The 27,541-nt window shown below is 39.9% G+C and overlaps 4 protein-coding genes and 2 long non-coding RNA genes across 15 annotated transcripts in view; 2 read left to right on the forward strand and 4 right to left on the reverse strand.

Annotated features, from left to right (window-relative positions):
- Positions 1 to 485, reverse strand: part of LOC122869940 (ubiquitin carboxyl-terminal hydrolase 17-like) — an 8,790-nt gene extending 8,305 nt beyond the window's left edge. Inside the window, exon 1 of the mRNA XM_044183380.1 lies at positions 166 to 485. Coding sequence (XP_044039315.1) covers positions 166 to 182 — 17 coding nt within the window. The 5' untranslated portion in view covers positions 183 to 485. The remainder of the gene's footprint in view (positions 1 to 165) is intronic.
- The window catches only part of LOC122869947 (probable E3 ubiquitin-protein ligase RNF144A-A), a 25,940-nt gene extending 21,009 nt beyond the window's left edge, over positions 1 to 4,931 (forward strand). Inside the window, exons 1-5 of one of the 2 annotated variants that reach the window (XM_044183395.1) lie at positions 2,933 to 3,028; positions 3,074 to 3,180; positions 3,337 to 3,437; positions 3,689 to 3,844; positions 3,952 to 4,931. In XM_044183395.1, coding sequence (XP_044039330.1) covers positions 3,000 to 3,028; positions 3,074 to 3,180; positions 3,337 to 3,437; positions 3,689 to 3,844; positions 3,952 to 4,404 — 846 coding nt within the window. In that variant the 5' untranslated portion in view covers positions 2,933 to 2,999 and the 3' untranslated portion in view covers positions 4,405 to 4,931. Of the gene's footprint in view, positions 1 to 2,932; positions 3,181 to 3,336; positions 3,438 to 3,688; positions 3,845 to 3,951 lie in introns of those variants that run through there. The other variant, XM_044183394.1, reaches the window with a different exon arrangement.
- LOC122869951 lies at positions 3,318 to 5,614 on the reverse strand. 3 transcript variants are annotated; one of them, XR_006376456.1, is made up of 3 exons: positions 5,475 to 5,614; positions 5,030 to 5,383; positions 3,318 to 3,455 (listed from the first exon to the last, which is right to left on the reverse strand). It is a non-coding gene; the product is annotated as an uncharacterized LOC122869951 (long non-coding RNA). The 3 variants fall into 3 exon arrangements; XR_006376455.1 differs by lacking the exon at positions 3,318 to 3,455 and adding an exon at positions 4,092 to 4,227; XR_006376454.1 differs by lacking the exon at positions 3,318 to 3,455 and having other exon boundaries at positions 4,447 to 5,142; positions 5,280 to 5,383.
- LOC122869950 lies at positions 5,500 to 9,111 on the forward strand. Its single transcript, XR_006376453.1, has 3 exons — positions 5,500 to 6,174; positions 7,386 to 7,531; positions 8,306 to 9,111. It is a non-coding gene; the product is annotated as an uncharacterized LOC122869950 (long non-coding RNA).
- A 1,089-nt stretch (positions 9,112 to 10,200) lies between these two features.
- LOC122869942 (leishmanolysin-like peptidase 2) lies at positions 10,201 to 18,338 on the reverse strand. Of its 4 annotated transcripts, XM_044183388.1 has the most exons (16): positions 18,216 to 18,338; positions 17,234 to 17,270; positions 16,699 to 17,128; positions 16,530 to 16,623; positions 16,004 to 16,055; positions 15,724 to 15,873; positions 14,898 to 15,023; positions 14,569 to 14,653; positions 13,640 to 13,785; positions 13,384 to 13,567; positions 13,142 to 13,211; positions 12,927 to 13,023; positions 12,505 to 12,612; positions 12,290 to 12,421; positions 11,660 to 11,769; positions 10,201 to 11,575 (listed from the first exon to the last, which is right to left on the reverse strand). In XM_044183388.1, exons 3-16 carry the CDS (start codon positions 17,111 to 17,113, stop codon positions 11,386 to 11,388), a joined length of 1,959 nt encoding a protein of 652 aa, XP_044039323.1. In that variant the 5' UTR covers positions 17,114 to 17,128; positions 17,234 to 17,270; positions 18,216 to 18,338; the 3' UTR covers positions 10,201 to 11,385. The 4 variants fall into 4 exon arrangements, with proteins under 4 accessions (XP_044039323.1, XP_044039320.1, XP_044039322.1 ...); XM_044183385.1 differs by having other exon boundaries at positions 13,384 to 13,785; XM_044183387.1 differs by lacking the exon at positions 17,234 to 17,270 and having other exon boundaries at positions 13,384 to 13,785; positions 16,699 to 17,092; positions 18,216 to 18,327.
- Positions 18,339 to 18,456: 118 nt separating this feature from the next.
- Positions 18,457 to 27,448, reverse strand: lrp10 (low density lipoprotein receptor-related protein 10). 4 transcript variants are annotated; one of them, XM_044183381.1, is made up of 10 exons: positions 27,304 to 27,448; positions 25,828 to 25,997; positions 25,609 to 25,641; positions 25,076 to 25,220; positions 24,278 to 24,471; positions 23,500 to 24,089; positions 22,939 to 23,375; positions 21,815 to 22,009; positions 20,997 to 21,126; positions 18,457 to 20,400 (listed from the first exon to the last, which is right to left on the reverse strand). In XM_044183381.1, exons 2-10 carry the CDS (start codon positions 25,874 to 25,876, stop codon positions 19,771 to 19,773), a joined length of 2,403 nt encoding a protein of 800 aa, XP_044039316.1. In that variant the 5' UTR covers positions 25,877 to 25,997; positions 27,304 to 27,448; the 3' UTR covers positions 18,457 to 19,770. The 4 variants fall into 4 exon arrangements, with proteins under 4 accessions (XP_044039316.1, XP_044039318.1, XP_044039319.1 ...); XM_044183383.1 differs by lacking the exon at positions 27,304 to 27,448 and adding an exon at positions 27,140 to 27,278; XM_044183384.1 differs by lacking the exon at positions 27,304 to 27,448 and adding an exon at positions 26,975 to 27,109.
- Between the last annotated feature and the right edge of the window lie 93 nt (positions 27,449 to 27,541).

A 27,541-nucleotide genomic window follows, 5' to 3' on the forward strand; every position in this document is an offset into this window, starting at 1 on the left:
TACATTAGAACCAGCTGTCTTAACTTTCACTTAACATGAGGAAAACACATAATAAACACTGTACCTGCATAGTTTTATAAAAGGGCATTCAAACTATTTACAACAGCTTATTTATGGCTGTTTTGCAGAATAAGTCAAAATTAGAGATATAAAGTTAGTGCTTACCGGGTTCTGGCGACCATGTAATGAAATCAGTAACGTGGAGTGGACGCTGAATAACACAAAGTCTTACTTTCGTTTGTTTCACAGGCAGCTGATCAGCTGTCTGCTCTCTACCTAGAGACATGATGATGTTATGAAACTATAGAAAGTAAAGCTCAGAAACGAAAAGAGGCTCAGCCAACACGTTTGACTGGACTTGGAGTCCTATGATCCAAAACTGTGATAATCTTAAATATGTTTTTTCTTCCCTGCAGTAGGCCTATACTTAATTTTTATTCCTTATTCAAAACGTATACACTCCTTCCTGTTTTTGTATCAGTGTGTCAGTACGTGTATCACTGTGGTCATTATTTATGTATCTTGGCAGCAGCAACTGCAGTGTGCTGATAAAGGTTGAGATGTGAAAGTGAAAATATATCGAAAGAGGGACTTTCTGTAGAATTATTCTTTTTGTGTTCAGCTTTAAACTTTCTTTCTCTGGTCTACTGAAAGTCATATGACTTCGTGAAAGTAGGCTACGTCCACTTTCGGATTTACAATGATCCAGTGAAGCTGTAAAGTAGTATAAGTGGTAGGTCTGGAAAAAAACAAATTTCACAGGCGGGGCATCGTTTGGGTTTACGCCTCTTCTGGGAATCCCGGGGGAACACGGTGTTTTCACGATGGGTGGAAAGCACCTGTGAGAACCCGCAGACTTTGAACAAGAACCTCCTTCTTGCGGGAAGTTCCAAAAATGTTTTTCAGGCATCAAGAAGCACAGGTCACCATTTTCGATTAGCGGATTACTTTCAAACATGAGGTAAAAAGGTCAGGTGAGGTTAGAGTCAGTAATAAGGAAATGAGTCCATGTTGCTTGTTTTGAAAATATAAGATCAACTCTTTGGACGCAGTTTATCATTCTGCTCTTGGCTTTGTTACTGGTGATGTGTAAGCACTCATCATTTCATCCTGTATGGAACAGGTGGGTGGTGGCATATGTATTTGTTTATTTACAAGGGTCTTATTGGGAAGTTGCCATCTTATACCTCTTCTCTGCTAGTTTGGTCCTCTGGACCATATCATACACGGTCTAATGACGGGCGGCCTCTGCAAGCCCCTCGAGTTTGTGCTGAACTTGGATGATTGTGCTTTTAGTTTCTGTGCTCCGGCTGTCTGGAACTCTTCACAAAGCACCCTCAAAATGTATCTATGTATGTATGTATCTAACTATGTTTATATACTTGTTTTAATTAACCGCTTTAATTGTTTAAATTCATTGTTTTCTTTTATCTGTACGCTATCTTTTATTATTTTGTAAATTTTAATAATTTAAACTGTTACGACATCATTGTAAATGAGGGCCATAAAGGTAATAATACAATTTTTATTTATAATCAATGTCCATATGCCGCTCTCTCTCTCTCTCTCTCTCTCTCTCTCTCTCTATTTCACATTTATCAAGTGTCAAGTCACCTATTTCACTGTGTGTGATGTTTGGTTGTTTGAGCAGAAAGTCTGATAGTCTCTTGTTGGATTTTTTAATCTTTGTATTACTTTTAAATTACATTAGCTTAGCTTCATTTTGCATAATGATCATAACTTACTATTTGTCACCCATTCTTACATTACATACATAAGATTTGAAATTGGCTAGACTGCAGCAGCCTGTAGTAGAAAAATAAAGAAACAGCACATTCAGTGACTTTAAAAAGTTTATTTAGTTACAGGTTACACTCAGATAAAAACATGGGAAATTAATAATCAATGAATTTAAGTGAGCTTGTAAAGATTTGTTTTGACACTGAAAATAATTTCCATTTGCACTGATTGATTCAGTGTTAGGCTATAATACATGAAGGCTATACACATAACATAGGAAATAAAGGAAAGAGGACATCTTATTTGCTCATGTGTTGGGGTGAGCTGGTTTTGAACACAGATGTTGGTGGTCTCATGGTGGTTTTGTTGAGAGCCTGCTGGCTTCATCAGATGCCTCCGGGCAATCTCAGCACTGTATGAACTGTGGACATGTGCTGGATCCCACATGATGCCAGAGTGCTCTCTTCCTCCAGCGTCTGGGCTCCGACGACCATCCGCAAGTCATCATCTTAGAGCAAAAGTAAAAAGTCTGAGCATTATAAAATGTTTAGAATCGTACACAGTAGCCTACAGGCTAAACCTCCAAATTTGTATTTTGTTTTTTGGCGCAAAGATGGCTTGGCTAAAGGGCGATTTTTAGACATCTGGTCCATTTATAACAACAGCTACAAGGTAGAAAACGTGTTAAATAGAGGATCATTGCTACACCCTCTGAAATCACATTGAAACATCAAACAGGTGTCCAGAAGTCTTTGCACTTTCAAATCACCATAAAATAACTGAAATACTGACACGACATGTCACGTTTTTTAACTTTAACTTTAAACGTAATTTCTAGTTAGATGTCCTGCTGAAAAACTGACAAATGGGACCAAAAACAATCTCCTCAAGGAGGTTTTTAAAAAGCCATTACATACCTGTCTTCATTTCTTTATTAACTTTCTTTTTCAGCTCCAGTACAGTGATCTCCTTCAGCTGCTCTTTATTGTTGCACACCTCCAAAATCTTTTCGTCTCCTCGGGGTAGAATTACGTTGACTTGGATACACATGTTGCAGCTAAGCCTGTGCAGAGGACTGTGTGCAGTATTGTTTATTCAGCAATATACAGAAACTGAAACTTCAGTCAGATAAATAGGCTACATTACGTCACATACACGTGAACTAACAACCACATGACTTCATGGAAATTAACAGCGAAAGAAACGAAATCCCTCATAGCCCTGGTGTTTAGTTTGAGTACATATTACATTTAGTCAAGATGGGCAGCAATGTGACAACTGAACAGAGGAATAACTCCGGACAGCAGAGCAGCAATATGACAACTGAACAGAGGAATAACTCCGGACAGCAGAGCAGCAATATGACAACTGAACAGGAGAAGTGTTATGACCCTCAAGACACAACACTTGTATTTGTAGAAGGAGATGATGATTTAGACTGTAAGTAGCTAAATGTCACATTAACAAGCATTAGTCCTAAAAAAATATGATTATGAGCTTCTGCTGTGACTTAATTTTACATATTTTAAGTGTGTAGTTCTTAATTATAGCTTATAACACTTCTCGCATCTCCCCTTATTTGTATGTGTCTCATAGTTGAGTACAATGACTTCAAGTCTCTCAGAGCAAAGATGTCCTGTGGTCATGCTGTCACTCCGATGTCTCTCACCAACTGGTGTCGCAGGTTGCTGGAAAAGGTAGGCTGTTTACATCACCTTCATCATGAAATTCAAAGATGTTTAGTTACTAAAAATAGTCATTTGATAGGAAAAATATAGTTTTAATAGTAAAAAATGACAGAATGTGACTCATCAGCTGACAGAAGAAACTAACTGAATGAAGAAATTGATGTTAGCAGTTAATCATAAAAGCAGTAGCAGGCTGGCAGATGCTCTCGACTTTTTTCACACATAAAGGTTTTTCTTTGATTTTCTTTTTTATATCTAAGGGTGAGTGCAGATTTGTGTGTGGCCAAACTAACTGTGATGCTGAGTGGCCATATGAGGAGGTGTGTAAAATGGCTCTTCTAACCAAAGAAGAAATGAAGTACTTTGAAAAGAAACTGCTCAGTAATGCTGCCAAGGATTACTTGAATGTCAAAATAGTAAGTATCTACTGTATACTACACTATTCACAAAAAATGTTGTGCATGCAAATGCAAGGGGGAATATAAAAATCTTTCATTCTGTTAATATAACTTTCACTTAACAGTGTCCTGGCTGCAAGTCTCGTGTGGTGAGAACTGATCTCCGTGATCTGAGCGTCAAATGCACAGTGTGCACAGCTGAGAAAAAGAGGACTTATATGTTCTGCTGGCAGTGTTTGAGGGAATGGAAAGGTCCGGCTCCACGTTCGGACCGCTGTGAAAATGATGGCTGCATCAATCAGCCACTAGAAACGCTGAGAAACTGTCCAGATATCATATTTGAGTCTGTGAAGGGGGTCACTGGCTGTCCCTGCATCCGTGCCTGTCCCACCTGTGGTTTTCTGGTGGAGCATAACAAAACTCAATGTAAAACCATCGTCTGTCCTCGTTGTAAGGTGAAGTTCTGTTTTGTGTGTCTAAAGTTTACTAAAGAGTGCCTGCTGGTAAACGCATACAGACTTTGCTCCAGTGGTGTAGCACCTAGACAGACCTCTATACCCGTGTGGCAGAGGAAATAATTCTGTTGATTTAACATTGTGATCTCAAGAAATACAAATGCACATTTGTACCTTATTTTTATTGTTCTTCATAATGCCAATTATGTTACTCAGACAGGAACTCAGCCCCATACCAGCTTTCAATAACAGTTAGAGCCTGATGTCTTTTTTGTACTTATACTAAAATTTGGAACAATATCTCACCACATGATTATAATGTCCTTTTCTCCACAGTTGAAACATTTACAGGCATTTTCTTCTTCAAAATCAAAATTGTAGTTATTAACATGTCTTAAGACACTTCTAATATTTGAAACTCTGTTTATTCTGTTTTTGTGAGAATCATTTTGCTTTAGCTTCTTTAATGTTATCTCATTGTTGCAGTTTTTGTAATTTTTATAATATCTTTATTCAATCTGTTAATTTCACATTTCACTGTTTTATCATTATATATATATATATATAATCAACTCCAGGCATTCAGCTGCATCACATTGTTGAAAAACTGCAAAAGGATACATTAAACTGAATCTAATATATTAATTTCATCAAAGCATCTTTAATTTACTACTGATATGTGACTTTCTTATTGATTGCCCCTTGCTATTTGAATATTTTTTTTCTTATTTATTACTGTCCAGCTTACCATTTTGAATCTCCAAATATTGCTGTGATAGTTTCTGTTTTGCATGTTTTTCCCTTCAGTCCTTTAAAGATTTTTTTCTCTGCTGAAGATGTGTTTGTAATTCTGGATCCAACCTTTAGGGAGAGAGTAGTTCCTCAGTGAATAGTATTTACTTCCTGTCTTTATATGCTCACTTAATATGCTTTGTAAGTTTGAAACACCCAAACAGATGAATCATGTTATAATACAATGTTTCCTGTTAATATTTTACATTGTCTTGGATCTCTGTTGTCGTGAAGAGAACTTGCAGGACACTGTGGAGGTAACATGTGGCTCCCTGATTATACAGGCCATAATGACGCTGACGATGAGTCACTTACAAGAAAGAAAAACACAGTGTCATTACACCAAACAAGGTTTATATTCCATGGCTCACCAGTTACATCTCAGAGAATAGAGTACTTACTTGATTGCTCCATATATCTTGTCCTTTGTGCAGCAGATGCACTGCCTGATGTCCAACGAAAATTAATTATTGTCAAAGAATTGGAGATTTGAAGATTAAGATCTCAATGCTTCTTCCACCACTGCTTCACTATATTGAAGCTCAGCACAAACACACAAACACAGCCGTGAGTGAAATCACAGTTAAGTAAACACAAATAGTAACCAGCGAAAGCAGCTGCTGTGTTTGGGTGTTATGGAAACACATGCAGCCTCTCAGTCCTCCATTACCCAGCGCCTCCGAACAGGTTTTAAAAATGATAAAAGTAAGCTTCAAAAATAAACCCATTGTAAAGTGACACACGTACACTATAACTCATAAGGTCCGATTACACACGATGATTGTTTGGGTATGTACACTTACATGGGAGGGTAAAACACGAGAATACTCACTGCGCAGCCTATCTGATTATCCGACGGACTCCTGCAAACTTCTTTCACTTTCGATACCAGCGAGAGGTCGAAGGAGGAAGGAAACACACACAAACCCCTGGACTCACAGCAGAAATTACGCACAGACCCTGAAGACGTCACCCAAATCACCGAGTATTGAATTAGAGCGAGATATTCCTCCAGAGTTGTGTAGCTTCAGGTGCTGCTGTAGTGCAAGAATAAACTGAACGTCTTTAAAAAGCTAAAGAGAGACACACTGTGCCACCGAGGTAAGACATAACTTCCTCTTCTAAATCTGCTGTTAAAGCTAGGGTAGGCAATGTATTTCAGATGCATTTTTTATTATATTTGTTGATATTCTCTTTTACATCCCGACAGCAATCAATTAATCAAATGCTCTGAAAGAAATGCGGTATCTGTGTCTGTTGCAGGCCTGTAATAAGCTATCTACCCTAAAGCTATCTGCGCGCACTGCCCGTGTACTCATTGCGATAAAAATGTGTTTTAAGGGAGTGGTTCTTTCAAAATGTAGCTGTCTCTTGCTAGTTTCCCCAACGTTGCCTACCCTGGCTTTAATATGTGCCCGTTTAAAGACCGAGGGAGGTTTCATTCTTCACTAGGTGAGCTGCTCTGAGAGACTTAGTCATGACCCAAAACTAAGAGACACACACAAACCAGAAGGGCTGCTAAGTATTATAAGCTATAATTAAGTAGGCCTACTACATACTTAAAAGTATTTAAAAACAAGTCATAGGTAGCATAGGCTTATATCCACTTGGTGCAAATACATACAAGACAACCAAATAGGTATACAAATTGGTTGTGTGTATTTGCAGCGCGTTTTCTAAATGCTGGACATGTGTTGTCAAATTGATGAAGATGTTTTCTTAATTAGTGTTTTGTCTATTTGCATGTTTTCTTACGTTGCAGTGCGTTGAGCTCTCTCGGCCACTGTTCTCAGGTGTCCACCATGGGACCTTATTTCGCAAAATAAATAAAATTGAATTGTGCCATGAATTACACTGAACTGACTAAATCTGGTGCTTGTGGAGAGAGAAAGTCATGACACCACTTGCGCGACTTTCGGGTGTGTAGTCTTTCTAATTATGTATTCAGTCTTTCACTTCAACAGTTTTACGACAAACTGCGACTTTCTTGACTTGCAAAATTATCTTTTAAATTGACAAACATCATCTGTGTAATTCATGGCAAAATTCAAACGGGATCAAAAAATTATTTGTCTCTCGCCGTCGACTACTGTACATTTTTTTCGAAATAAGGTCCCGTGGTGGTCCACCGGACTTTGCCTCTATTCATTTCACGTCATTCTTATTGACCCTATATGTGACGCATGCAAGCCATACAAAACCCCCATCAGATATCATTTATTTATCTACAACCTAAAGTTTTAGTTTATGTACCTGAATAAACAAGTGTGAAGAGCACTTCTTACAGTCCTCACTTTGGTCTCATTGTACAGGCTTAACTGCAAAATGGTAATCCAAGTCAAAGTAGCTGGACTCAGACCAGAGATAACGACCATCACGCTGTGCGACAATGAAGAGCAGCTGAAGAAGATCACTGTACTGCAGTTAAAAGAGAAAATTACTGAAGAACTAAAGATAAGTATGTATATTGGCTCTTTTTTACCTCTTTAAGGAGACTGTTTTTGGTCCAGTTTGTTTGTTTATTAGCAGAACATGTAACTATAAATATGTTCATATTGGACGATTCTGAAGCGCACGATTTCTGTTCAGTGCCAGCACTGAGCCAATGCAGAAAGCACTGTGCGCTTTAATGTCCTTGATTTGCAGAATCGTCCAATATCAAAGTTCTGTCTGCAGCTTACCAATTAATGTCGTTATTTTCTTATGAACCATTGAACTTAGGCCTACTGACTTAAAACAATGACAGGTAATTGTCTATCTATTATCTCCGTATCCAGATTATATTTTTTCTAGCCTACAATTAAAGTAATAAACACAGAGTGTATTAGTATTAGGAGTTCCTCAGTGTTTGAGTCCTTTTATTTTTGGGTGATTTGAAATACGTCTGGGTAAATTTCAATAAAAATAAGTTTAAGATGTTTTTTAGATCTCTACATCTAACCGATTTTACATATCGACTAACCCTTGTTTCAACGTGCTTTCAGAGAGTCTGACAATGATGCATCTTTTTTTAACTCTTTTTCTACCTTGTAGCTGTTATAAATGTGCCAGACAACAAAAAATCGCCCTTTAACCCAGCCATCTTTTCATCACAACAAATCAAAAACATATTTGCATGTTTAGCCTGAAGGCTACAAGTCCTAAATCAAGAAAAGTAAAGATAGGTATAGCTAAGTGTAAGATAGTAAATATTTTATAATGCTTAAGTTTAACTATTTTATTCTGCTTGAAGGTTTCGAATACCGGATCATCTTCGCAGACCTTCAGCTGGATGAACATGAACTTCTGGTATCTTATGGGATCCAGCACATGTCTATCCTTTACGTGATTCGAAGAGTACTGGGGGGGGTGGGGGGGTGATCCGGGAAGGGAGATGGTGGAATGGGTGACAAGGAGGGCAAAAACCGAAGTATGGAAAGGCTCTTTCTTTTGTAAACCTGCTCTGGATATATCTGTTTTCCGACTGGGATGCATTCATAACACACCAGAGCTGCACTACAGCAGCCTGAGTGCCCTAACAGTTTTCTCAGGTGCCACTCTGGTGTGATTTTTAGTGTAAAATGAAACTCTATGAAACCTAATCCTGTGTATGCAAAATTTAATTAAGGTATCCGTACTTGATGTGACAAGGCATTACTGCCCAAAGATGAAAGGAGGGCAGCGTTGAACAGAGAAAATGAGAGAATTTAAATTGGACAATACGTGCACAAATGCAGATACTTGCACAAAGACCGCAATGCATTGCAGTTCAGAGTGGCTGCCAAGTGCTGTCCAAGCCTTGTTTGTGTTATTACTGATCCATTTTTAAACCCATTTCCACAGTTTTTTGTGGATTGATAATTCAATTTAAATTGCATTATGTACTGTATGTGTCTGTTGTTTGAAGTATGTATAATCAAAGTGAAAGCTCTTTCAGCTCTTTGAAATTGTTCAGGCAGAAATATTAGGGGTGCAACTGTGTTTTTACCTATCGAGAAGACATCACCGTATAAACATCAGCAGCAGTCAAGCCATCTCCGAGGATTATACTGAGGATGTCCCACCCGACACCAAAAGAAGCCACACAGACGGACAGCAACATGTTCTCACCGTCACATTAACAAGTTTCACCTCAACAGTCTAATCAGTCAAGTGGCAAGTAAAATGAATCAGGTCCACTGAGTCTTCAAGAGGCTGATGTTACCCTGTCCAGAATGTTACCATGGAAACACTGTTTAGCAGGTGTCATTGAATGTTGCCATGGAACCACTGGTCAGCAGGTGTCACTGGTTGTTACCATGGAAACATGGCTCTTAATTCTGAGGTGTTTATTTTTGTGAAACTGTCCATCTTGAATTAAACTAATCTAAGAGCAAAATTAAGACTGGCCTAACACCAGTCGAAAATATCTTTGTGAAACCGGCTCCAGGTGTCACTTCAGGATTCCAGGGGGACAACTCGAAGACTAAATCATCCATTGTGCTTATTTAGCTCGACCTGAGTAATTTATCAGGATTTGGATGTTACAGATCAGTGAAACAGGTTGTTTGACCTACCAGTGTCTGTAAACGATAATTAACACTTTGCAACCCTAGATAAATGCACATTAAAAACTCTAAAATGTATCCCTAAATCCATAACTCTAAAAGTGTGTTAAAAAGATGTTTGTGTTGAGAAATGTGTGTGAAAGCATAGCTTCTTTGACATCACTTATGTCAGTATTCACAGTGAACACATGACATAGACTGTACCATACGTACCAGTTCTTCTGTTACTTCTGTTTGCTTTGGATGCATTTATAACACTTTCCAGGCCTTTATATTAAACTAAAACATTTTCTACTGACTCATGGAATATCATCACATTTTTTTTAAAGTGTCATTATGTATCTAGGTCAAAGGGTATTTTTTTATCCTAAAATTTAAAGAAATATTACAAAATGTGTATTTTTTTGTAATTTTTCTGACTTTGTTTGATATTAAATTATTTTTCCAGTCTTAAGACTTGTCGTTGATGTCATCATTGTTCACTTATTTTGGGATTGATCTATAGAGGGTGCTACAGCTCCTCCTGGGACTCTGCAAAATTAACTCAGGTTTTGTTCTGCATGAAAGGTCATACAGGTGTGCACATTTTTACACTACTATACCTACGTGGGCATAATTGACAAATTTGCAGCTAAACTACATGACTATATGTAAAATATCTATTTGATATAGAACTGATGAACCTTCTTGTGCACATTCAGATGTCAAGGCTGAAGGAAGTGGCGACGAGGCAGAGAGAGGATGGTTCCTCATGTTATTTTACAGTCAAATGCACAGCAAATAACTGTGATATAGCAAATAAATACAAAAACAACATTTTACACGTTTTGTAGGAACTATTTTCTTTCTACCCATAGTTCCTATATGAAACTACTCACAACAAATCAGTAGATTATCTTGAGTATCCAGGTCATGATTTCTGGAAAGAGCCATTGCTGTTACAACCACATTAGGCCATATCGTATCCCTGCTGTTTTAAATACGTATCTTAATGCAGTCATACTTTTTATAAAAAATGTCATTCTGACTCCACATTAGATTTGTAACCATCCCCTGAAACAACTGGAATGACAGTTAAGACAATGGCGAAAATAGGATTTATATGAAACGTCATGGGTTCACTGTGTGTAGCTTTATCACAATCTAACTTTTCATAATTATACAGCTCATATAGGCACCAATTTGTACCATTACACTTTAAACCCTTACTACTTCTTCCTTTGTTTTGTAGTCATAATACAACAAGGGAACTCTTGAGCCTACAAGCTTATTTCCCCGTACATATATAAAAATTTGGAACAATATCTCTCACCACATTAAATTCACTTCCTCTTTTCCAATGTAATTGTTAACAGTTATAATCTCTATTTCAGTCTTCTGTTTCTGTGAGTCATTTAGCTGTATTTTGTTACTTGATTATCTCAACAATGTCTTTATTCATTCTGTTAATGTTGTATTTACTGTTCCTTGTTTGTTGTGCCATGTTTTCTCATTATGCTATTTTAGTATAATTTATTATCATTATGTGTGGAGCAGGAAACCAGCTGTTAAATGTTTTTTAGCTGAGTCAGGCCCACAACAAATAATGTTCATGACTTTGCTGTATTTCCTTTTGATACAATACAAAATGTACTATTTGTTTGAATTAATTATTTCTCTTTCACATTTAAAATGATAATTTAGCCTTAGAACATGTGACTGAGGAAAAAACAAGCCATCAAAATCACGGTTTATACAATACTAAAAGTTTACATGCAAAGTTTTTAAAGGCAGTGTTTGCTCCAGATCACTGAATGTCTGGGGCAGTGTGGATCCTGACCCTGTCGGGGCAACATTTCCTGTAAGACACCACAACTGCAGCCAGGAGACACACAGCAGCAGTGATGCCGAGCGCTGCGGCTACAGCGAGCTCTGTAGGAGGTCTGAGGAGCGACCAGGTCCCGTTCTGGGCTGAAGTTAAAGTCTCATAGGGATCACTGACCAAGAAGCAAAAAAGTAACGTTAGTAGGAGTCACAGGTTACTATAAAGCAAGAGGATGCTTGTTTAAAGTCATACTCGCCTTGTGGTAGAAGCAGGAAACGTAGTGACATCGTCTGAGGGAGGAGTAATGTCAGCGTACAGACAAAACCTCCTGTCAGGGCAGGAAACTAAGCCCTGGTATCCCTTTATCTGAGGGTTACAAACAGGAAAGGCAGAAGAGATCATTTGATTACATTTCAAATGAGAACAGGGATCTGTTTGGTGCTGCATGTAGCATTTTTAAACATCAGTATATCATTGTCACATCAGTTGTGATATATTAGTAAAATCCCTGTAAACAAATTCTGAATAGTGGAAAAAGAAATATATTTACTTGCAGCACCCTGGTTTCCTTAATGTTGCACACTGTAACAAGCACTTAACAACTACACACCTACACCTTGTCCCCGATTAGATATTACATATTTATTCATATATTTACATTGCACTATATCACAATATAATATTACTGTATTCATACTATATTGTTATTATTCTGATTTTATGAGCTTTATTCAGTTCACATGACCTTGACATCAATAAGAAAAGCCAGGCTGGGCCCCTTGCCTTAGGGTTGGTTATTAAGTATGCTTTAGAATATCTCAGACGCAGTGGTTACCCCCACTGATTTACAGCATACTGTAGTTAATATGTTGTTTTGTCATGTTACCTGAATGGTGCCCCCTGCTGGACAGTCCACCCATTCAGAGCCAAACACCTGGATTTGGTACCTGTTCGGTCCAGTGCACCTGTGTTTGTAACAACGTCCCTCCACAGAGCTGCTGAACAAAAGAAACTGACTCTGGAGAGAGGTGGAGAAAGAAGAAATTCATGTTAAACAAAGGAAACAGTTGGTGACAAGCCCTCACATACATGCTCACACACCTGTCTGGTCAGGCTGGAGAAGAAGCAACGGCTGTCAAGGCCAAAGATCTCCCCGCTCCAGTCCTCTTCAGCTGACTTCCTGCCATTTTCCTCTTTCCAACATTCACTCTGGAGGACAAGAGGAGGAAAAAGAGTGAAAATGAGGTGCTGAAATGGTAATAAAATGGTACAGATTGCAAGTCATCGCATGAAAAATAGGGCTGATCCCATATTCTTGCTTTACATAGGTGGAAATCTAGAAGTCCATAGCACAGATGTGAAGAATGTACATCATTTTGGCCATTTTGAAAATAAGCAAAAAAGTGACATCAGGCAATGCAAAATGAGTAAAGCACAATTTCCTTTATTCTACAATCTGAAAGATATTGTTTGATGATAAGATGATTTTTAAAAAAATCACACGAGAGGATAAAAAATCTTACTCCATTTTTTAGGGGTTTATACACTCGACATCCCTCCAGGTATTGATCAGTCTGGCACTCCCCCTTGTGTAGGTGAAGATAATGACACCCAAATCCACTGAGAAGAAGGAATAAAGCAAACATTATGGAAATGTAGTGTGAAAAGAAAAAAGTGTGTTAAATTCCACTTAAAAACATAAATTGTTGTGTATAAAACAAATATAGAATTATTCTACCTGCTGGTGCAGAAAAAGGATGAGGACTTGTCCTGACAGGTTGACAGGGAACCAAACATGGCTCCCTCACCTGTAAAAACACACATTCATCATTAAATTTAATATTTTTTTCTCCTGCAAACAATATTAAGAAGCACAAGTCAGGCTGTCTACCTTCCTGTTTGTAATGTCTTTGTAATTATCATGCAGATTTTACATGAATTTATACGATTACATTTAATATCTTCACACTCTTCTCCTACCGTTTCCCCAGACTAGACTCTGTGCCCGGCTCAGGCTTACAGCGTACCAGCCCGTATCCTGCAATGCAGCCAAGGTGACCGGGTCGATCCGGACTGTGGTCGAGTCCCCCAGCACTGCCGCCATGATGGAGCCCTGCAGCACCCGGGACTCCCAGTGCGAGGACACTCTGCCCGGAGGTGCATCCTGAAGGAAGAAAGTGTAAAACATGTAAGGAGAGCACATGATAAATCTGAAAAAGTTGGAGCTGCTCAGTACCAGGTTCTCTAGCGGCCCTCCTAGCTCAGGGTCAGTGGATGCCAGGTGATCCTGCAGGGCTGAGATGACAGACGGGGTGTAAATCCTCATCTGGCCCGATCCATCAGAGTGAGTCACTTTGCCTCGAGGAGAACAACCAGCACCCACTGCAGCACAACTCAAAGAAAAACACATCAGAAGAACCATTTTCTAACCAATACATAGTCTTTAATGTGAGTTAGAATGTGCAGTAGACTCAAGGCATCCTTGCTTATTTTAGTCAAGATATTATATAGAATTTGGCCCATGATTAATTTCCCTTATTGTTAGCTCTAAGTTCTGTTTTTCCATTTCCAATATGTCTCGTCTGTTTTATGTGTTTATTTGTCTTATTATATTGTGTATTCAATTTATTTTTTGTACTTTTATTTGGCTGATTTTATTTGATTGTAGGGCTGAAATGTTTTAATCTTTGTTTTCCCATGTAAAGCACACTGTAACCTTGTTTTGAATAGTTTATTTGGCTATTATCATTATTATTATTCAGCCACTTTTCACACATGTATATTGCTCTTTTTATGAAGCTCAAATTACTTGTTTTCTATCTGCAACTTTTCCATCTCTCTTACTTTTATTTCCTCATCCAGGCCTTCCATTGTAGCAAAGAAGATTCTTGATCTCAAAGTATTAAAAAAAAGTAACGTTTGGAAGACACAATTCAACTGTGCGGTTAAAGAGGGATGTATGTTGAGTAAGTAAACATAGTACAAGTAAAAAAGTTTGTACTATAATAACCCACAAGTAGATTCAGCTCATTTCACACCCGTTTCCATTTGGCTAAATTATACTAAACAACAGGACAAATGAGGCAATTACACACTATTCTATAATAATGTTTAACCACATGATGTATTACAGTGACGTAAAAATATCAAAATGTGTTCAAAAACCATGAGAAGTGGAGGAACAGTCTCTCCAGGTCTGGAAGAGATCTTTAGAGAAGCCAAGTGCATGAAATAGCTCATGGATCACAGTCTGGAAAACAAATGTGCATAAACACTCATTATATGTAAGTATTATTATTGTGTTTGTGAAAAAACAGAATTTCCCCAATAGGAATTAATAAAATACTTCTCATCCTGCTGCTACTAGTGAGAGAAAACATTTCCCATATTCCCAAAGTACCATTATATGTTTCATTTTGTCAGACAACATTTTATAAAACTGCCTGTAATTAAAAGCTGCCTGAATATATTATCATTAATATTATTAATCGTACCTGGACAGTAGCCTGGTGGCTGTATGTGGCTCCTGTCAGTCTGTCCCTGCAGACGACCACCACCCCAGCCACAGGTCGGCCATGGGCGTCCGTCTGACATTGGACAGCGTAGGCCAACACGTTAGGCTGAGGGGTGAACACAGCAGAAGGAGGAGGGTAGTACGAGGAAAGTAACAGCAGTGAGTGACAGCTGCAAATACTTTTCATGAGTGCAGATCCCAGTGCAAGAGAAGAAACTTGACATTTGGTCCTAAGATAATAAAGGTGAACTTATTAATCCAGCATATTTTATTTTAATATAAAAAATATGTTTTATTACTCTTTCAACCTATTACCTATTTGCTGTTGTAATAATCTGATGTTGGGAAATGTTATCCAATGTACAGACAGTGATGCATTGTATGTTTTACTGCAGCTTTTGTAAGCAAATTTTAAAAACAGCACTTCCTAGAGAGACTTAAACTTAATGAAAATAAAGGGGAAAAGATGTCATAATGCTGTCCACACTGTTTGGCAAGCGATCTCTGGGATTTGAGGGCAAAAAAAATGAAAGCAGTGAGTGTTCAAGATGTGAAGGAATTAAAAGAAAATAAAAATATGAAGTGGTAATAGTGGTTTATTATTCTAAAAGGTCAAAACACAGTAAAGCCAGTCAGTTGTTATCGTATTATTTTAGCCTTTTGTTTCTTTGTTTCTCTGTTTTATTCAGTTGTTTTATCGTAACTTTCCTGTTTTATAAGTGCTGTATAAACTATTTTCTTCAGAACACTTCTCAGATATGTTTTAATATCAAAGATTTCAGTGTTTGATCTCAGCGGGTCTTTACCTCGGCTCTACACTTGTCAGTGGCCTGCACGTGGAGGTACAGCAGGAAGTCGGTGTCCGGGAGTCCAGCACCTTCAGGACGCAGAACAGTCCTGCGAGGTGAATCAGCCTCCTCGTAAATATCACATCCAGCCAGATGATCATCTGGGATCTGTTGACAACAAGGATAACAATGCTTGACATATTTTGTCCTGTTCTTTCAGTGTACAGAAACATGCTGTCTATGTTTTTTCCAGCTTACCACAGGAATACACTCCAAAATCATTCCGACTGATACTTACTGTCACATCCAGGCAGGTCTCAGATCTGTATTTGTTGTTGGCTCGACCACACCTGAAGGAAGAAAACTGGATCTTTTTAAATTCACTTTCATGATATCGCTCCTTCATTTAATAGAGCCCAGTGAAATGGGAAAAGATGGGTGATCAATTATCTACCTACTATGCATTCTAAATGGTTATTATCATTATTTTAGCAAACATTTTAGTGCTGATATTTGTACTTATCTTGTTTTCAAAAGTGATGTGGAAGTTTGACTGTTCATCAACTGCAAGACACCATGTTTGCTAAAAAGCTCACACCTCTAATTCTGGTGATTTTCATGTTGTAACATAAAGTTAAGTTTACATGATTCTCTATAATTAAAAAAAAGTTGATAAACTGGATAAACTGGACTACCAGGAAAATATATTGTCATGAAACTAAAACACACAAACCTGGTGATCATTTTAACTAAGATCATATTAAAGATAAAGCAGATCCACATCTGGCCAAAGGAGCGTGTTTTAAGGATGTATATATACACACCTGTTGTTGTTGGCAGTACTTGAATTCCTCCAGAGAAACTTGCAGTATTTCTTGATGTCTCTGCTGAGCAGCAACGGACCTGGTACTCTGTTCACTATTGAAAGGTCAACAGTTCAAGATAGTACATGTTAGTCTGTGTGTGTGTGTGTGTGTGTGGTCTGTTTTTCACCTGACAGTAAAGAAGACACCATCTTCACAGCCTCCTCCACCGCTGCCTCCAGCCTTTGTTTCTCAGCTTCTGATAGGTTGTTGCTCTCTCTTGGAATCCAGGTCTGGATCCTGATTGGCTGTGGAGAGGCAGGAGTGGGCGGGACTATCTTTCTCAGGCTTCTCCTCTGTTTCACTGACAGGTCACGCGGAGGTGATGCCCTTCGTCCTGGATGCTTGGTCTGTTGCCCGGCCTGGGCTCGGAGTCTGGGCTCGTTGGGTGGGCCGTCTGGGTGGATGGTTGCAGCTCGGACCACCCTGGTCTGGGCCTGAACCTCATCAAAGATGCACTTCTGCAGGGCTCCGGGGAGCTCCACCACCACAACCATTACAGCCAGCATCCCCACCCAGAGTCTCTGGGATGGAGGTAAAACCATAATTATAGCTGGAACCTATTTCAGGGTCACAGCAAGGAAGATTATTAGTTGTTGGACATTTTGGCTGAGGGGCTTTGCTAAGCTGCAGGTTTTTTCATGGCTGTTGTGGATCAAACTAACCTGTGTGACGGTGACACTTAAACTAATGTCCAACAGCCTATAGAGCAGGGAAATGACAAGCACATTACAGTGAATTATATTCATTTATATCATACTAAGATGCAAAATATAAGGTTCCCAATTCCCTTTTTAACGATTATTCCATGATTAAAGTCAACTTTCTCCTTTGTGTCACTTAATAAATGCATTGTAAAGTAGCCTATTTGGAGAAGCAAATGTAGAGCACACTGAGTTCACTTCCTTTGTATTTTTGTCTAAGTTTTAGTGACCTGGAAGGAGTTATATTCTACAACTAAACAACACATGGTTGACTTAATATATTAAAGTAAAATTATAAAGTATTCAGCGTTTCCCCCAAGAGAACTGTATTTCCGGTTAGTATGTAGAAAGCTTTGCAGCAGCATTTATACCTTCATGTCGGAAAATAAAACTTACAGAAAATAAACAGTTAATGGAAAAAATTAAATACAAGCATTAGGAGGAACCAGAACTCATCACCTCAGTATTTTTACTGTCCTGGCTACAGCTATGTTTGTGTCTTGTGAGTAATGCGAGCTATTAAACCACTGAATGAAAAGATAACTTTGCCCAACTCAACAAAATATGAAACTACAGTAAATGCAGATAATACCAAAGCCAAGCAACATCAGTATTTTTAGCTTACCTATTTAATGGCCTAATCCTACATCGCATTTGCAGTGTTGTACACAGTACGCACATGTCAAATTACAGTTTGTTTTATCCAATCAGGAAAAATACAATTATATGGTGTACTTTTGAGAGACAATGAGGTCACTTTAAAAGTGGGTGTAATGTACTGGACTCAAAAAGTAGGATGCCGTGGGGTCCGCTTTGAATGGCTCTGCTATAAGGAATAAGGCCATGCATCTGCTGGAGCAGCTGTTAAATGTGGAGTGAATTTCAGCTCCACCAATCACTTTCCTGCAGCATTAAATCAAATGTATTCATTATAAGTAATTACCTTGTAGGCAAACGTGACCTCAGTCCATCAATGTAGTCTCAATTGCAACGCAAACCAGAGTGACCTGAACTTCCAGAACAACCACTGAAGAGCTCTCTCAGGAGTCTGAATTTCCATAGGACTTTTGAATACAAAGCACAATGCAATGACCATGTCATCAGGTGTCAGGTGTCTTTTCCTTCCTGTATTTTGCTCACCCACCTAACCCCCAACACACACAAAACACACAATACCCAACACCTAAAAGTGCAAATCGTTTAATCTCAGCCACATTTTTACTTATATACAGTGAAGTTGACCGTAACAAACCATAAAATCACTTTCTCTCTTATTTACCTCATTACATTTCAAATTAAAAACTTCCGGCTACTCCACGACGACCATAATACATTCAACAAAGCAAAACAGAACAACTTAAGAGGGAAAAAAAGTTATTTGCTGAAATAAAACCATAGAATTTACAATAATAAAAATGGCACACCACAAGTCTGTTGTGTCAAAATATGACAGAATGCGATCGATTCCCCTCAAGGGTTGAAGATTCAAGTTGAGGTTATTTTGTGAATACAGGGCCCCTTTCATCACTAGGGAGCCTCATCTTCCTGTGCACACCACACACACACATCTTAAAATCAGGCACCAAAGAGATTGTCTTTTGACACATTTGCTTTTGTAGATCACATACATTCACTTGGGAAGGGTACGTGTGTGTGTGTGTACTCAATACACACTGTTATGTTGCAATCAATGTGCACTAAAATAGGGATCCCAAAAAGTTATTGCCAGCTTGCAGAGTAGACATGCATTTTTTTTTCATGTTATAATAAAGCCACTGATGTGTCAATGCGTGCTATGATTTGAGAAAACATGTGCCTCCGTGTGTTTTGGTGTGCAGTGTGTATTTCAGGAATCATCGAAATTTCCTCGAGCCATCTACAACAAACTCCTAAAAAGGCACTTAAATAGGGGGAAAAAAAATTTTATAACTATCTGTGACATAACATGTGACTGAAGAAGTCACAGAAGTATGTGGAGACAATCCACTTCTACAAAAATACTCCACTGTCTATGTAAGACTAAAATGCAAATGCATTCACACAGTTGCAGGCATACAAAACACAATATTTTCCATCATGTTATCTAAAAATGCTAATCATTCAATCTGACAGTAGCCTGCCTCAGTCTCTAGATAGGGAAGATTCTTCTGTGCAAAAGTTTACCTTCAATGTGCAGCCTAGCTTTAATTAAGTGCACATCCAATACTCATCTACACTTAATCTCAAACATACGCCGGCCATGCTTTTCGTCTAAAACTTATTCTTTCTCAAGGAGGTCTTTTAAAAAAAAAAAAAAAGGTTGATTCCATAAGTCAACAAATCCAACTCAAAGCAATTTCAAAAAAGGCACCAGACTTGCACAGTGAGGGTGAGTCTCGCCGTGGGCCACTCCTGTGCTTAAGTTCAAACAAATGTGGAAAGACTGGGTTTCAGTTATCATCAGTGAGTGAAGGAGATAAAGAAGGGATGAGGGGGTACTGGGTGGGTGAGGAAGTCATTCAGGTGAGCATGGGTACGTCATCCTCTGAAGTGGTGTCTTCAGAAAGGGGGATAAGCAGCACCTCGTCATCTGAAGAGGAGGAGGAGGAGGAGAAAGAAGGGGAGGCGGACAGGGGCATGGAGTTGGTGGAGGAAGAGGGCGAAGCTCTGAACAAGGAGATACTCAGGCCCAGCGTGTGGAAGATGGAGGCCAGAGAGGGGCTGCTCGGGGGGACGGCGACAGGAGGAGTGTGGGGAGTGACCGAGGGTGGAGCTGGGGGAGCGTACGGAGGTGGAGGTGGCGAAGCGACAGGCGGCGGCAGTAGAGGAGGTGCTGCTTCCTGCTGCTGCTCTGAATGAGCCAACAAACCCAGTTTCTGAGGCACCGGCTGGTTGACCGCCTCCACAGCCGAAGAGGAGCTCGTGGGAGAGGAGTGAGCTGCTTCCTGACCAGATGGAGCAGCGTCTGACTGCTGCTGGCTGGAGCTTGACGCCTGACTCGGCCTGGAGGGAGGTCTAGGGATTAGACCCCACCTCCTCATGCGACGAACAGCCCGGCGGATGAATCGGGGTCTGCGTCTGCGGTGTGGGGAGTTGGCGGCATCCTGACGGAGGAGCTGGAGAATTCCCCTCAGAGAAAGAGACGAGGTCTGACAAGGAGGAGGATGTAAAGAAATGGAGAGTGGAAAAGAGCAAATCAGTTAAATACTTTCTTAAACTCTTGCTCTAGATCCTAAAGTGGTATTCAATCATTTTAAATGCCAAACGTAGTATTCCCAAATTCAGGGAACGAGTAGGTAGCTTGGCCAAATCCCTTCAGACAGAGCAGGCTTTGTTTCAGACACTTAATCCCTCCGCCTCCTCAGCTGTCCTCACCAACTCATAATAAAAGCACCTTAGTGTGAACCTGCATGGTAACAGCACATTAGCTCTATCTTAACACTACTTGTTATGGTCCTTTACGACTCTGGGGGAGCTGTTTGGCATTACCATGGCTTTAAGTGAGGGGTCTGAATCCCACTGTAGTATGACATCACGGTACTGTAAGGTGCCACTAAATAAGTCTGTGTCAAGATTGAAGTTCAGCTTGGATGTAAGCAGCTGAGCTGGTGTGTACAATATATTGGTATCAGTATCAGGTGATAATTTCTTAGAAATATGTAAACAAAACTAGGAGCCAATGTAAAAATCTAAAAAAAATATGCCCAAAATGTTGCAGTTTTCTTGTGGTGCTCTTGTCTCTCACCTCATTGGGGTTTTCTGTGGGGAAGTCCTCCACTGGGGGGATGATGCCCTGGGCAATCAGCTGACCGTAGGAGGGAGGAGCCTGCTGCTGGATTAGCTCAGCTTCCTGGCGGCTGATTGGAGCAAACAAGCTGCCAGAAAACAGACACATTTAGATGCAGTCACACACACACTGCCACTTTGCTTTCGACTGTCAGCACACATCTGTCAGCAGATGCATATACAGTATACAGACCTTTATGATATATATATTTATCTTTTATAGCTAGCTTTTACAGTACATTACCACCAACAACTCACACCACACATTGTTTTTGTTATATGATAGTTCGTGTTTTCACTTCATAAAGATGCTGTACTTTGTTTGTTTTGTTTTGCTGACAAATTGCACGTGGGAAGCTGACAAGTTTACAACAACAACCTGGTAGTTCTAGTTCTAGTTCCTCTTATCATAAAGAGTGGAGTAGGGGCAGTACTGGCTGTGTTGTGAGAGGCTCTGCTATGTGTTTGAGAGGTTGTCTGGTAGTGTTGGCAACAACTGAAGCTAGTAGTAAGGAAAACAATCTCGTGATTCACTATCTCAGATTATTGGCACAAAATCTGGTTGATGAATCACAAGAAATCCCTATTATGCTACATCAAAGGAGCAAAAAGATATAACAAAAGCTAGTGTCTGGAGAGCAAACATGCTTTGGTTACAGAACTGAAATTAAAAAATGATAATACAGTAGAAACTACAGGAGAACTGGTATTAAAGGATCAGTACTGAATTTATGAATCCTTTGCTTACAGCTGAGATAAAATGTACTAAACAGTTACCTGTACTCCCTGGTCCTGAGTGAGTACAGTTTACAGGTGCAGCCCATGGCGATAACCAGCAGAAGCCCACAGACCAAGCTGCCCACTGTTGCCGCGGTGATGACCTTGCGGGGCAGGATGACGGTGCAGTTGAGCTCGTCTGTTCCGTCCTTACAGTCGACCTGGCCGTCACAGCGCCAGCTCTCAAACACACACCTGCAGATGGGACAATGGGCCATTTGTGTGTTAGAGTGTCCAGGAATAAGTTACATCCTGAAGGGTGCGTTATGAAGCGTTATAATCACACCACAAGACTGTAAACCAGCCTTCTGGCACATGATTATAAACTGTATTAGTATTAGACTATCTGAAAAGACGTTATGAATCATTTTGTAAGCTAATGTAAGAGCTGAAACAAGATATTTTATTCAATACATGCAGAAAATCAAACCATGGATTTTATTCAAATATTGTTTGGGGCTCATGAGCTGAGATTATATCTTAGTTTTTATTATATAGTAAACTTCTGCTTTATGTGTTTCCTCTAACTGGGTCAGATAAAAGTACTGAATACATGTTCAAGTGCAGACATTTTTCTTTAGTATGGGACCTAAACTAAATTTTAACTCTTAGACGGTCACATTTCTGCACACGCCCTCTGACTCACACACTTATAACCGCGTTATAACCAAGACACACCTTAACTAACCTGACCACAATGAAGACAAACCATTTTAGCTCATTTGGCAAAACAATCTCTATAAAAACAAAACAATAGTAGCTAAAGAGCTCAAGAGAAGAATAAGCTTTAAACATCAACTTTTATGGAAAAATGGATGAGAAGTCCTTGATGTGCTCAGAATCGGTTCGAGGTTTGAAAACCGACAGCATCCATAACAAGTGAGCAAACGCAATCTGCTGATGAAGACCGTGTGATACGGCCCAAATCAACAGCTTCTAAATGGACCTTGAGGTGAGATTGTTTTGTCGACTGCTGTTCCAAAGGTCAAGAATGAATTCAAACCTCAACTTGAGCTCAAGCCTAATGCAACTGCACTGAAACCGGAGAACAAATTGAGACAACTGTCCTCTCTGAGCCTTGGAGATAAACAGGTTTTCAGCTTGAAACTCTCACACTTACTGACCTGTCGCTGTCACAATGAAAGGTCCCCGGCTGGCACACGGTGCAGTCCCTCTCGTCGCTGCCATCGGCACAGTACAGCTGGTAGTTGCATCTCTCTGTGACGGGGTAGCACACCGGTCTGCCAGCAAAGTGATTGGATGCCACCGCTCTCTGCCCTGCCACTCCACAGGCAAACTGGTTCAGACCGCAGCCCCTGCATCCCTCCTCGTCCTTCCCCGTCTCAGGACAGTCCCATTTCCCATCGCACCGTTGCTCCTGAGTAAAGCAACCTCCTGCTGCTCCCCCACACCGGCCCTCCCAAGGGGGGCAGTAGTTCCCGACGTGGAATGTGGCGTTGAAGCCGCTCCCCTCCGAACCAGGAAGAGTGTCATACGTCAACGACAGCAGGCCAGTATGGGATTCAACTTGGACTGATTTGTAATTGGAGGCGCTGGTGATCTGACAAAATGCAGGACGAGAACATCATGTTACCAAAACGTCTTTTATAATACTTTCTCAATAAAGAGCGATTGTGTAGGATCTAATGAATGTCTGGATACATTTCCTAGTTAAAGAAACTCACAATTTTAATCACGTCTCCTTTGCCTTGCTCTTTGTTGTACACGGTGAGTCTATCCCCGGGTCCCAGCACCAGCTGCTGCAGGTCCAGTCTCAGTGGCCTCGAGTCCTGAGGGTCCAGAGTCCAGACACAGAACAGCGCAGGGCCCCGGATGGCTGGAGGGGAGAAGGTCCCATAGAAGGTCTGAAGGAGCCCTCCGCAGGGCCACTCAATGGGAGTGGGCGTCACAACGAGCTCCCTGCGTGTCTGAGGCTGCTCGCGATCCACCTGGGCATCCTCATCCACCCTCTCCTTCAGCAGAGCCCACACATCAGACTCAGTATCTCTCTTGGGTGTCTTATCTTCAGCCTTACGCCTCTCCGAGTCCCTATCATGGTTCTTCTCTGTGTACGTCTCTGCTTGGGACTCTTCTGCTTGTGTGCTGCTATACTTTGGGGGTTCTGGGGTGTCAACTTCTGCATCACAGCCCTGTTCATCTGTGCCGAGGCCAGCACCTTCACTGAGACACTCCACCTGGCCATTACAGCGCCAAGAGAAAGGAAGGCAGCGGCCCCCCAGGCACTCAAAGGATGTTACTGGGCATTCACCAGAGTCTGAATGTGTAGAAAGAGAAGGGAATAAAACATATAAAGAGAGGAATTAAGATTATCTTTTGACAATAAGAACTTGTTTTACTTATTTTTAAAAACTGATACATTACAACATGATACACTTCAATTTTTTCCTTGACAAGGGACAGCATTAAAGATGTTTAAGAGAAAGAAACGGCATGCTATGATACCTCTGGCGTAGTTCAACAGAAAAGATGACACAGGGAACAGATGCGGGAGGAAGTGGTGCGTCACTGTAATATTTCCCCCTGGTAACTCCATTGGTTGCGGCAACTTGGAGCCACAAAGGACAAAGGGTTCACCGCCAGCTGATGATTTTATAGACACCCATTCCTTCTTACATCGAGCTGAAAACTGGGAAAAGCTGAGAAAGGATTTAGAAAAAGGATTTAGAAAAAATTTGTGAGAACACACATACTCACATAAAAATACAAAGAGAAAACAGCATTTTTGAGATAGAAGTGAAATGTTGTTATACAATTTACATGTACACCATGGTCCCTTTAATATCTCTGGGTGTATTAGGACATTACAGGAAATGCTGCATATCAATGCGCAATATTAGATTTTTATATGATTCTGGTATCAATGTGATGAAGTTTGATCTGTCAGGTATTTAATTTGCTGGATTACCTGAAAACAAACCTTCCTGTCAGATTATTTCATCCATAAACAGTTTCTCAATTGTTTTTTTTATCCATATTGCCCACTCCTAAGCCATTCATAACATTACATCCTCGCCACAGATCATGTAGCAAAAACTCAATACTTTGCACAACTCGTCTCATTGTAATATTTACATGATATACCGTTCAATTCAGCGTATTATTTTCCCAGAGGACATCTCATATACAGCAAACAACTGGGGCAAATTAGTTAATCTCAGCTCTTCATGTAGGGTGGTATTTAGGAAAAAAGACTTGAAAGCAAGGCCGTGTGTATCTGGCGTTTCAAATTCCCTCAATTACCTGAGAACAATAGGTTCTCCTTCCGAACCCTTGATGATCCAGCAGTCATAGGTAGAGCCGAAGCGGTAGGACCAGCTGTGGTATGCAGAACTCCTGATCTCTCCCACTTTACTGTCTAAGACTTGAAGGGAATGCCCACAGCGGGCTGAGAAACAGCAAGACAAAGGAAGGTTAGGAAGTCAAAACAGTTGCTGTTTTTGAAGCTTGAGTGTTAGTGTATGGTGTTAAACCTGTGAGGTGTTGAAGAAAAAGTCAGCAGCCTGGCTATTTTTGCTTAAACCTTAATTTCATTACACCAATTTAGCTTAATGTTATCACATTACAGTCGAAAATAGGTGTTGGGAGAAGTAGTATAGTACAAAAGTGAAGTACTGTTAAACATGATGTGCTCAGGCTGATATCTGCTGCTACGATCACTATGGCACATTGTAGGTTAGAGAAAAGCATGAAACCAGAATGTGACATTGAAAAATCCTTTCATGACATCCACAGTCACAACATGAGATAAAGTGCTGACTAGTATGTCTCCTTACCAGAGCAGAGGGCAGGCTCAAAACGGCTGCATGCTGCGGATGAAATAAGCAAAAACAGGACGAGTCAGGCTGGTGTTTTATCGCCATGGCCGACAGAAATCATACATGTTGTACGACATGAGAAGTGCAAACATGACCTTTGCTTTATAAACATTTAAAGTAAGCACCTTAGATAGATAGATAGACAGTCAAACACACTGATGAGATGTATTCACTTACCTGTTATGGTGAAAACTAGTAGGGCACAGAGGTTGTAAGTGAATGTCATTGTGGTAATGCGTCTCCTCTAAAACGTTGGAAATTATAAAAATAACTAAAGACTTAAAAAGGGTTTTAAAAAAACGTCAGAGAAGCGTCATTTTAGGAAGTTTTGTTCAGGAAGACTTGACCTGCAAAGTGAAAGAGGAGATGATGAATGATAGGTCTGGTTGTCAGCCAAAAAAAACAGTCAACCATTTAGCCTCATAATGTTATTGCTCTACTACTTTGACAACAAATAAGCTAGCTGACAGATGCATCAGAATAGAAACAAGAAACTTGTGTGTTATTGATTAGTCACTAGAAAACCAACAGTCAACTAGTATGATAATAAATCAATAATCTGAGTCATTTTTTTAACGAAAAATGCTTGTCAAATGTGATTATTTGCTGGTTTCTTAGTCTTCTATGATACTACATTAACTATATTTGGGTTTTGAACCATTGGTCGAACAAAACAAGCAATATGATAAAGTAAACTCGAACTCTGGCAGCTTGTGACAGGCTTAGGTTTTGTAGACCAAACGATTATTAAATAATCAGCAGATTAACTGATAATGAAACTAACTGTTAGTTTGCAGCTGCTAATCTCAAGTGTAAGACCTCAAAGTAAGAATTATACTTTTTTTATTGAATAATATCAGTCTTCCGTATCTTCTTCAATCTTAATTCACATCAGTTACCTCTCTTTCAGCCAATTGTTGGTTTATCTGCTCAAGTGCTCCAACTTTAAACATTTTAGAAGACATTTATCAGATTGATGAGTAAAACATTGAGGTATTTTACTCCGGAGCAATTGCTCTGGCCCTAAAAAAGTGAGCAATGATATATGCAGTAGTATCCACTATCAATCCAATATTGTTATATATCCGGGCAGGAAAACAATACATGGGTCTCTTGAAGTTGACGTTATTTTGATCTTGAACACTGTGTTACTCACATACACAACACACACAGCGACTTCCTTCCCATAATCTTCTCAACAATGACGCAACGAACGCTAGCTTTTCCGAGATTAAATCCTCGCCAAACAAATAGTTTCAAAGTCTTTCTCCGATTCCCAGTAAACTAAAACTATTCAAGATCTCGAGTTCTGGTCGATTAATACCTTATTGTGTTCCCTACAAGTTTAGACAAAGTCCTGAGATACGGTTACGAGATAGTTTCGGTTTGAAGGAGAGGGAGGGAGCAGCTGCTCGCCTTCTTCAGTCACAATCGCTTTAATAGCTAGCTAGCTTCCTGTAGAGCTAACTGCTAACGCTAACATCCTCACTTCTGTCTGTCGTTTATTCGCTTGTTCTAGGCGGCGACACCTCGAGAAAAGGTTTCCCAGCACGACACGGATGATTTTAGTACCCGACGAAATCACAACATGTAGGTCAGAAGCGGAAACAACATGATAAAAATGTCTAAAAGGACATGAGCCGAGTACGTTACCATGTCAGTCGGCCTCTCTTGTTGACAAGTTCTGACCCACTTCCGTATATTCTAGCTCATGACAGGAGGGGCGGGGCTTAATTGTTTCTCTTCCATTCATAAAACTTTACATTACGTTTTTCACAGAATCTGAGCCTATTCACAATGCTGTAAATTCATTTATTCATATACAGTATATTCCTATAGGGCGGCTAATGTTTAAAAGGAGTTATGGTGAAATGTTTATTTCTTACCACAA

Source organism: Siniperca chuatsi, linkage group LG22 (assembly GCF_020085105.1).
Source record: "Siniperca chuatsi isolate FFG_IHB_CAS linkage group LG22, ASM2008510v1, whole genome shotgun sequence".
NCBI classification, from domain to species: Eukaryota; Metazoa; Chordata; class Actinopteri; order Centrarchiformes; family Sinipercidae; genus Siniperca; species Siniperca chuatsi.

Excerpts from the sequence above, each read along its gene's own strand:
- LOC122869942 (XM_044183385.1), bottom strand. The coding sequence starts at position 17,113 with ATGGTTTTACCTCCATCCCAGAGACTCTGGGTGGGGATGCTGGCTGTA. Across the intron at positions 16,056-16,529 it reads AGTACTGCCAACAACAACAG|GTGTGGTCGAGCCAACAACA; the intron begins GTGTGTATATAT and ends TTCTTCCTTCAG. Across the intron at positions 12,613-12,926 it reads ATAAACCCCTAAAAAATGGA|AGTGAATGTTGGAAAGAGGA; the intron begins GTAAGATTTTTT and ends CTTGTCCTCCAG.
- lrp10 (XM_044183381.1), bottom strand. The coding sequence starts at position 25,876 with ATGACATTCACTTACAACCTCTGTGCCCTACTAGTTTTCACCATAACA. Across the intron at positions 23,376-23,499 it reads AAGGAGACGTGATTAAAATT|ATCACCAGCGCCTCCAATTA; the intron begins GTGAGTTTCTTT and ends GCATTTTGTCAG. Across the intron at positions 21,127-21,814 it reads CTCAGGACCAGGGAGTACAG|CTTGTTTGCTCCAATCAGCC; the intron begins GTAACTGTTTAG and ends GTTTTCTGGCAG.